Here is a 9,211-nt window from a genome sequence, read left to right as displayed (position 1 = left end):
CTGGACAGTTCAGCTGGCAGCATCAAGAAGAAAACATGCTTTTGTCCAAGAAGAAGCCTCCACCAAAGAAAACAGGTAAGACAGGTAAGAGTACAGGTGGTCAGTGTCATTATTGTGGCCTCTCCCAGTAATAACACTAGTCTGGCTGCTGGCTGCCATGTTGGATGCTCAGCTTTACTTGCTCTCATTGTGTTGAGCAGCTGTTTGACTTAATGATGTTACCTGCCTCTTTTTATTACAGTCGAAATGATAATGTTTGCTAACCTGACATTACCAAAATGAATTTGTTCAGCGAATGGTGCTACTGTTTTTTGTTAGCTTTTGTGTAGCCTACATGGTAATGCTATTCATTTATTCATTTGTGCTTCTTGTTGTGGCTGTCACTGGGTATCTTTACTGACAAAGTGATGGGAGGGGAGGGAAAGGTGTGGCTGACCAGACATTATGCCTAGGAGATCTATTATCTAGGAGATCCATAGAGCCTTTAAAACCGCTCCTTTCAGGTTTATCAAAATGAGTGAAGATAATAGAGTATTAGGTATAAGTGATAAACTGGATATAAAAAGGTACAATTATATATATAAAAAAAGACCCTAACCCTAACATGTACAACACAAAACTGTGTGGTCTGATCAGGTGATAAAGTTAAACCAAATGTAGACATTGCTGTGAGCTTAAATGTGTGGGAATAAAATGATAAAATGCATTAGTCACCTGAAACAACACAGTTATCTCCCATACAGTCTTTACTTACTTAATTATTAATCATTACCATCTGGCAGCTCACTGCATCAGCTTTGCTAATTACATAAATTAATATAACATAGCTACACATGGAAGCAGCATCTGAGTAGACCTAATAATCATAATTAGATTGTTATCTTGATGGACCAGAACAGAAATGTATGGCAGCGATATGTCCTAAATATTCATCTGCATCCATTCTCAGTTCACAGTAGTCAAATACTGTTACACTGTATGTATATTTTCCTTTTCATTTCATGCTGGTATTAGGGCTGGGACGATATGCTTTTCTCCCGATTCGATTCTTCTACGATTTTTTGGATGCCGATTCGATTTAAATTGCGATTCTACGATATTGCCGATTCTCTCGATTTTTAGTCGCATTTTTAACATTTATCTGCACACAAACTGTAGGAGCCTATAAATTAACATACTCATTAAAATGAACTTAAACCCTTTTCAAAGCCTGTACTCTCTGTATGTAAAAAAGGCGAACAAATACACATTGCAAAATATTTTAAAAAATTCAAAAAAAAATTCAAAAATTCAAAAAAAATTTTTTTTTCAAAAAAAAAAAAATCGATTTTTGAAAAAAAAAATCGATTTAAAAATCGTCAAAAAAGATATCGCGATATCTATGTGAATCGATTTTTTCTCCCACCCCTAGCTGGTATAGATTTAAATGCCAAAACATTTCAGACAGAAATGTTACATCTTTTTACGCCATTTATGTAACTCCTATAAGTTTACATGAAGAAACAACCAGATTTTAAATGAGAGCCTTTTACTTGTAGCATGAGAGTTGTATTTTGTAGTATTGCTCCACTTAACACCTGATAGAGAAAATCAATCCTGTATCAACACAATTTCTTGCAAATATTTTAAATATTACTTTGATTAATCAGAATAACTTTATTTGGTATCCATTGTTGTATATTAGTGGAATAACTTGTAAAAACAAGCCAAATCCTTGATTCCAACACCCAAGAGCAATACGAATGTGTTCTGTGTCTGTGAACAATTGTAAACAATTTGTAGCACATATTATGACACTGTAACCTAAACAGTAGCCTCAGTAAGGATGCTTTTGTTTGGTGTGAAATGTGATTATAGTAAACCATATGAAACATCAGAACAGTGTGAAAATTGTGTGAATCGATTTCCAGCTGTTTAACTGTTATTTCTAACATTCAGGTTTCAGTATTCATTCAAATCTATTGCATGTAAACCACTGTCCTACTAAACAAATGGTCTGAGATGATATCTCTACATATAATCAAAGACAGGACCTACTTTCAGGCTTGCTGTGAAACTAAAGCTCTTGAGGTTTCAGGGGTGATATGCTGCCTGTAAACTTGTCTTCACTCTTGAACATACAATACACAGTCACCCATGATGCCATGTCCATTGACTTAAAGTAAATTAAAGGCAGGTTATATTAGTAAATCGGGGCAACACTGATTACAGATTTTTATTGCCTTACTATGAGACTCAGGGGTTTTTATATTTGTTTTTACAGTTTTTCTGGTATCATCTCAACTCTCTTGCATGAAGCTATATTGTAAAACATGTTTTTATTCCCTATTGTCACTATTTTCTTAATTATTATATTACATTATATAATATATTTCCAAGCTGTGGTCAGAGTTAGAAAGTTCTACCCCATCTTACTTAGTTGTGTCTTGTCACAGGAAGCCAACTGCTTTTCTAGTGCGATGCCTTGGGGACACGGTGAGATGCGTTTTTCGCACCCTTGCACCAAAAACCACAAGAGTTTCATAAACCCCTCATGTCACCGTGTGCCCTGTTTTATATTTGACTGCAAGTCAGCACATATGTATTTATTTCAATGAGGAATCTGCTGCCTGACATCAATCTGCAGGGGTAAGCAGGATGTCAGTCATATTGTTATTCTGATGTCTTCCATCTATGGAACAAAAGCGCCTCACTCTTTAGTTTCTCGTGTCTTTTTCAAAACCTACATGATTTTCCATTTTTGTTTTTTGTTTATACCACCTGCACTACAATCAGCTCCCTCTGTGAAGCGCATTCTCATGGTACAGTGATAGAAAACCCCTCCTCCCACCCACACGAAAACACAAGTTTCATGTCTGTAGCTGTCAGATGTGCAGACAGACAGCAGAGACAGGATGAGTGTGAGAAGAGGACCACCACACACATGATAAGATGGAAGTGTGGCTGAAACACTTGACTGTGGTGCTCTTCACAGGTGAGTCTCCTGAGTTGATATTTGACAGATAAAATGCTGTTAGACTGACAACAAGTATGGATATTTGTATACATGGTGATGCTAAATGCAGTAATGATAGAATAGACTGATATTTCATGTACATTTAAACACTGTTTCCTGTTAGTAGTCATTGTTACTGCTGGTGAACAAACACTAACACATGGACAAAGTGTGATACTAATGTTTAATTTTTTTGTTTTACAGTGGAAGTAGCAGCTCTGGTGGCATCAGCTCAACAAACTGTGATTGTGGGTGATGAAGAGTCAGTGTCTGTTGCTTTTGGCTCCTCCGTGACTTTGGGCTGTGTTTTGAATAGAGGGTTAGAGAAGTATGAAAGAGTTCGGATGAGATGGCATTTTAGCCGGAATAGATCTTCACTGTATGAAGCAAAGAGCTTTTATGAGGTGGTTGTTAACAAGTCTTTGGGGCCCAAAACAAGAGTTGTTGGATCTGGCACTGGAGCAACATGCTTGTTATCAAATGTGACGGATGAGGACAGCGGATGGTACTTTTGCCAAGTCATATCAGAGATCCCCTCTCATAGCGTTAATACGAGCAATGGATCACAAATACTTGTTTGTAAGTATGCAAATATTTAATACATCTTTATAACACAATATAATGTAGTTGCGAGCAGATAGCTTCAGTGTTTATTTGTATATTAATAATCACAACTTCTCATTATCTGTTAATACATTGGTCTCCACACACAGCAGCAAGAACTTTGGCTGACAAGTCTGTTGATAAACACTTATAGTATCTGCCTCTAATATCACATTATGTATTGGATTATAATCCATATACGGTTTGAAATGCAACAGTTACTGTTATTGTTTTCTCAATGTTTTATTATTATGAAACATTATATCAATCGTGGATTCATATATATTGTGGCTCTGGCTTGTTACGATTACCAAATGCTTGTAAAAGTATCATTTTGTTTCCTCCATAACAGCGCAGAGCTCCGAATACACAACGAACCCGTCACTAATGACGAGTGGACCAGGTGTGTGTGCATGTCTGTGGATGCATAGTCATGAACAATGATGCACCCTGTATTCTTCTTAAACTTCTCACCTCAAAAGGCAAAATATATTTGGTCGCAGGAAGTGTTGATTTTTCCGCTGCACTGGCAGGTTTCAGTGTCATCCATGGTAGAGGTGATAAAACCTCAGGGGTGACAGACCAAAACTTGTGAACTTGACAGACTACACGTTAAACCCACCATATTCTTGAAAGTCCCTCCTCAAAACAATAACTGTTCCTTTTTTGTAGACAAAAATAAAATTGTATTTGTGAGCTATATCAGATTATTAAGGATTATTCATTGATTTTGTTCAACACGCTTTGATACAGATTATAATTTAACAAAAATATGACCACATTTCAAGACCATACTCTCATCTCTTACAGCACCTCCTGTTGGACTGCCTCTTGCCTGGTGGATATGGGTCGTGTTGGCGGTCTCAGCTTTCATCCTGATCGTCCTGCTGATCACATATGCCTTGCTGAGATGGAGATGCATCAACAGCACAGGTACTGTACCCTCCCCTTTACTTTTCAGTTAGAAGAGATAAATAATGATCTTGACCAAGACAACAGTTAACAACACCTGTAGATTGTAGATAATTACTGTAGGCAACCTAAGGGAGGCCGCAGGACTGTGCAGAAGTTGCACTGTGAAAAAAAGGGCGAGTGATGCAGAGGAAAATCATCTCACAGAAGAAAAAAGAAAACCCAGTCAGATCTAATCTGCGCTGGTTACAAAAATGATTCATTTCATTGTGAAGATTTGCATTTAAAAGAAGAACTGAAGAGCAGACCTTTTTTTTGTTTGTTTGCCAGTGAGAGAACCAAAGGGGAGGAAACACACTGTCAATATGATAGCAGGTAGTTTACTCTGCCCAAGCTGTGGCCGACAGAAGCAAACTGAGTGAGCGAGAGGTTAGTGTGGTTAAACAGCACAGCGTGAGATTATAACTATAAAATGTCAGTGAAGGATGAACAGGGCTGCCTCTCCTCTACTGTGTGGTTTAATTGAATAAGTGTGAAGATTATGATATCACTGAAGAGACCACAGACAGGACAGACGGGCATCTTCTTACAGACAGAGATCAGTGCAGAAGTGTACACATTAACCAACGGATCAGCCAGATATTTATAATAAAGTAAAGCGAGCCACTAATGCACTGTGTCGTAAAGACATTTTTTTGCAGTTTCAGCCCATAATCCATCGATCCATCCATTCTAGCTACACTGCTTGCCCTTATAAGGTCAAGGGCGAGGGGGGCAATCTGTGACGGGCTGAGAGACAAACAGCAACCCATAAATAGGGATCCACCAAAAACGATTCATATCCAAATTTAATGTTAAATTCTCACATCTTCTGCTTCTTTTGTCCATAGGTGAAACTAGTGTTTACTCATTAAGTGTTAGAAGATTGTTTAGCTACAATTTTCTAATTAACAGTGTAAATCATTTAATCAGTCAAAACTATTCTGCGGTTGCTGCTTTAATCTCTTACAAAACTGTAAAATAAATATCTTCAGGAACTGGACTGTTGGCCAGACAAAAAGACAAACATTAGCAGATTAATTTAAGAGAGTTATTCCGTATTGAGAATATTAAGTTATTGTTCATAGGGTAGAACATCCCCTAAATGTAATGGCTTCGTACTTTGAGTGACGAGGTGCAATCAGTCTGTACACTCGGTAACAGATCCCTCTTGAAATACCTGGTAGCGCGTTCTACACCGTGTAGTGTAATTTATCTCCTGTTGTCGTTCTCAGTCTATTACCTTTTCCCCCCAAACACATTTGTACACAGTGATAATAATAATTCTGCTAGACAGACGGACACCAGATGTAGGAGGAAGTGTGTCAGTCAGTATGTAGGCCTTGCTGCCGTGGCAGGAAGTGGCCACAGAGGATGGAGCAGAGACAGAAGCAGCAAAGAGTTTACCAGCAAGCAACTGCACATAAAAGAATGCTGATGTCATACTATGAGATAATGTTGGTATATCACTAAGTGTGAATATTACATTCAGAGCAAGACAGTGCAGTTTCTAATTTAGATGTGATGAGTCAGTGGCGTTATAGTTAGTGTAAGATGGAAATGTCATGTATACACCTGTGAATATGTAGACTTTTTAAAAAAAGTAATCTGATAAGTGGTTTCACTGATCGGTTGGGTGTTTCGCTGAATCTAAGTCTCAGAGCAAAATAAAAATTTTAAAAATTCTCAGTATTGACACAGTTCACTTGCTATTTCACCATCTGGACTGTGAAGAGAACTTGAAATTTGTCGGCGGTGTTGCTCTGGTGGATGGGTTCATCTTCTTTTGGAGCAGGTGTCAGACTTTTTGAATGAGTGGTGGCTTTTTTCGCAGAACAAGACGAGCGTTGTGCTGTGAATATAAACTGATGCAACGTGGCATTCCATGTTTTTGAGAACATGAGACAGTGACACAGAAAATATGCTCAGGAGAAAAACTGTGTAGTGTGCAGCTCTTCTAACACGGTCGCTGTCTGTCGGGCCACAAAGTGGGATGTGCTTTGAGAAATGTAATAAATTCAACATTAATTGGGAGGGACAGCATATGAACAACAATAATATGTTAACCACATTTTATTGTGTGACAAAAATATGTGCGTATATTTCATGATGAACTTAACCCCACACTGATAACACTGAATTAGTTTATTTATAATCTGTGAAATATTTATATGATCAGGAAATACTGGGTATTATTGTGTCTGCTTTGCTGCCTATATAATATGTTCATTATGTTGCTATATGACAGATATTAGGCCTATCAGCTGATCAGGGGAATCTGCTCCAGTTTGAAGGATTTAATATTTCAGCAACAAGGCATAATGACAGTGGATAGCCTAAGTAATTATTAAATGAGTTATATCTAGGCAGTGGTAATTGTAAATATTAATTAAAATAGAAAATTATAGGTTATTTAATTTTAAACCACTTTACTGTATATATATATCAGGGTTGGTTTTTTATTTTATTTTATTATTATTATTATTATTTTTTTTACCAGTTTTCTTTCCAATGCCTGACAATTATCATAGGCCTATGATAGTTTACTTGCTTTACACTGTTACTGTCAGAGCCATTTTAAAGTTTTCATTTTATTGATAATTTTTCCACTAAATACATTTCATCTTCCTTCAAAGAAAATTTGCCTTGATGAAAGAACATTCTGTTTATAACCTAATAATCTAATTTAACCTATAAACATTAACCTAATAGCCTAATTAGCGAACACACACAATGCACGTGCACACACACACACACACACACACACACACGCACACTCGTGCACACACATGTTCACATGTACAAAAGCCAGGCCTATAAAATTAACCTAACAATTGATCAACAACATTTTTGATTTTTTTTTTTTTTTTTTTAGTTTATTTAGGGGACATTGTGCAATGACATTAATGATTTACAGAAAATGAGAAGATGGTTTCACCAGATTTAGCTTATAGCTAATTTCCATCTGCAGTCCCAACATGTAACATATAACAAACAGACAAGAAACACAGACCACAAACTACTATACAGAGTGATACACAAATAGACAGTAGTCAGCACATAGTCAGCACACAACACACCTGAGAGAGGTGTACCCTATCCTATATGATCAATGGAGAGAAAAGCTAAGTCTTACAAGATACAGAATATATATAAAACATTTTAGAATTCCATAGTTCATATTCCATAAGGTTTTAAGATAATTTCGTGGATTGGGTTCATTGAGAAATACTAAGATACATTTTTTTAAAAAGACCAACTGAGTAGGCTAACAAGTGCCCTGCTTTTAAACATGCTGGCAACTTTGGTTCTCCAGTAGCCATTGTTTTAAATGATGAGAGAAATTTAAATAGTTTGATCTGCTTTTCAGGGTTTCAGGCAGCTTGTTCCATTCTTTGATGGCTGTCCATGAAAACACAGATTGTGCAAAGGAGGAGTGTCGCATGGGGATAATGCAGTCACCCCTGGATACTGATCTTGAGACTGTGATTGTCGACTCGGACTCGGACTCTGTACATGTTTAGGTATAGCTTTTCCCGGAATGGAGATGTGACAGAAATTCACACTGTCTTCCTCCTGCCTCCACTCTTCTCTGCAGCAGACGACCCTATCTACGCCAACACTCGCCCTGTGGCCAACAAGCAGCCGTCCCCCCGGCCCGGGGCGCAGGTGGACACCCTGAAGATCTCCTCCTCTCAAAACCTCAGGACCCCCAACACCGGCAGGAGATACGAAGAAGGCAAACGGAGGCAAAAACTTTGAGGAGTCTCACTAAGACTTTCCCCTCAAAATGGACATTTGTATCATATTTTTGATGTAATTGTTATTCTTCTTGTAAAATGCCACTAGATGGCAGATGGTGCATGCTGTTCACAAATAGGAAATAGAAAATGTTTTTCTCTCCTTTTTTTTTTTTGTCAATATCTTAAAGTTAATATGATCTGCGACCAGCAGTAGTTCTATATGGTAAATAATAGGCTAGTGGTGTAGATGATTTTTTTATTTTTAGATGTGACTGAAAACTGAATGTTTTGAATGAACTGGTGTTTATACTTCTAATGTTTATATTAAAATCTAAGACAGCAAAAAAAGACAGTTTTTGTTGTAGTTTGTAATATTTTAATTTTAAATGTTTGATAGGTTTGTACCTCTCATTACTGACCCCGTAGTAAGCCACAGTTCAATTTTACATTAGTGATTTAACCACATGTTAAAAAACCAAAAGTAGTTCAAACCTGCAGAACCGTATTATAATCAGGCTGGTAGTAGTATTCTTATGATTGTTGTTATTATTGGGTCTCATCTGATTGGCTGCGAGGAGGAACAAGCACTTTTGAAGTAAGGTAGCTACAATCAAAAGTCACATGATCAGCAGCAGCAGGCGCTGGCTGCAGCCGAGCCGCTGCACTGAGTCGCTCCCTGCAGACAGGAGACAGGAGACAGGAGACAGGAGACAGGAGACAGGAGAGTTGATGTTGAACAACGTTACAGGTGGAGCAGCGGAGCCGCACCGGAGACACACCGGAGACACCGTGTGGAGTGGACGACCTCTGATGTGGACGATCTGTGGACTGGTCCCCTGGTAAGTCAGCCCACACTTACACGGGGACATGGCAAGGTGGTGTTGGGACTGAGTGACTTGTTTGTGCGCAGGTTTGAGTC

The 9,211-nt window shown here is 37.9% G+C and overlaps 1 protein-coding gene across 1 annotated transcript; it reads left to right on the top strand.

Moving 5' to 3' along the window:
* Window positions 1-2,817: 2,817 nt before the first annotated feature.
* Window positions 2,818-8,321, top strand: LOC146988479 (uncharacterized). The gene is made up of 5 exons (XM_085773871.1): window positions 2,818-2,974; window positions 3,200-3,574; window positions 3,951-4,007; window positions 4,409-4,531; window positions 8,148-8,321. Exons 1-5 carry the CDS (start codon window positions 2,932-2,934, stop codon window positions 8,309-8,311), a joined length of 762 nt encoding a protein of 253 aa, XP_085629997.1. The 5' UTR covers window positions 2,818-2,931; the 3' UTR covers window positions 8,312-8,321.
* The last annotated feature ends 890 nt before the right edge of the window (window positions 8,322-9,211 follow it).

Source organism: Trachurus japonicus, chromosome 4 (assembly GCF_045865225.1).
Source record: "Trachurus japonicus isolate A0001 chromosome 4, Traja_1.0".
In the NCBI taxonomy this organism is placed as follows: Eukaryota; Metazoa; Chordata; class Actinopteri; order Carangiformes; family Carangidae; genus Trachurus; species Trachurus japonicus.
This window is presented reverse-complemented; position numbering and strand designations above follow the sequence as displayed.

Bases quoted from the DNA above. Each gene is read 5' to 3' on its own strand.
- LOC146988479 (XM_085773871.1), top strand. From the start codon at position 2,932: ATGGAAGTGTGGCTGAAACACTTGACTGTGGTGCTCTTCACAG. The intron at 3,575-3,950 runs GTAAGTATGCAA...CCTCCATAACAG, and splicing joins TGGATCACAAATACTTGTTT to CGCAGAGCTCCGAATACACA. The intron at 4,008-4,408 runs GTGCATGTCTGT...CATCTCTTACAG, and splicing joins GACGAGTGGACCAGGTGTGT to CACCTCCTGTTGGACTGCCT.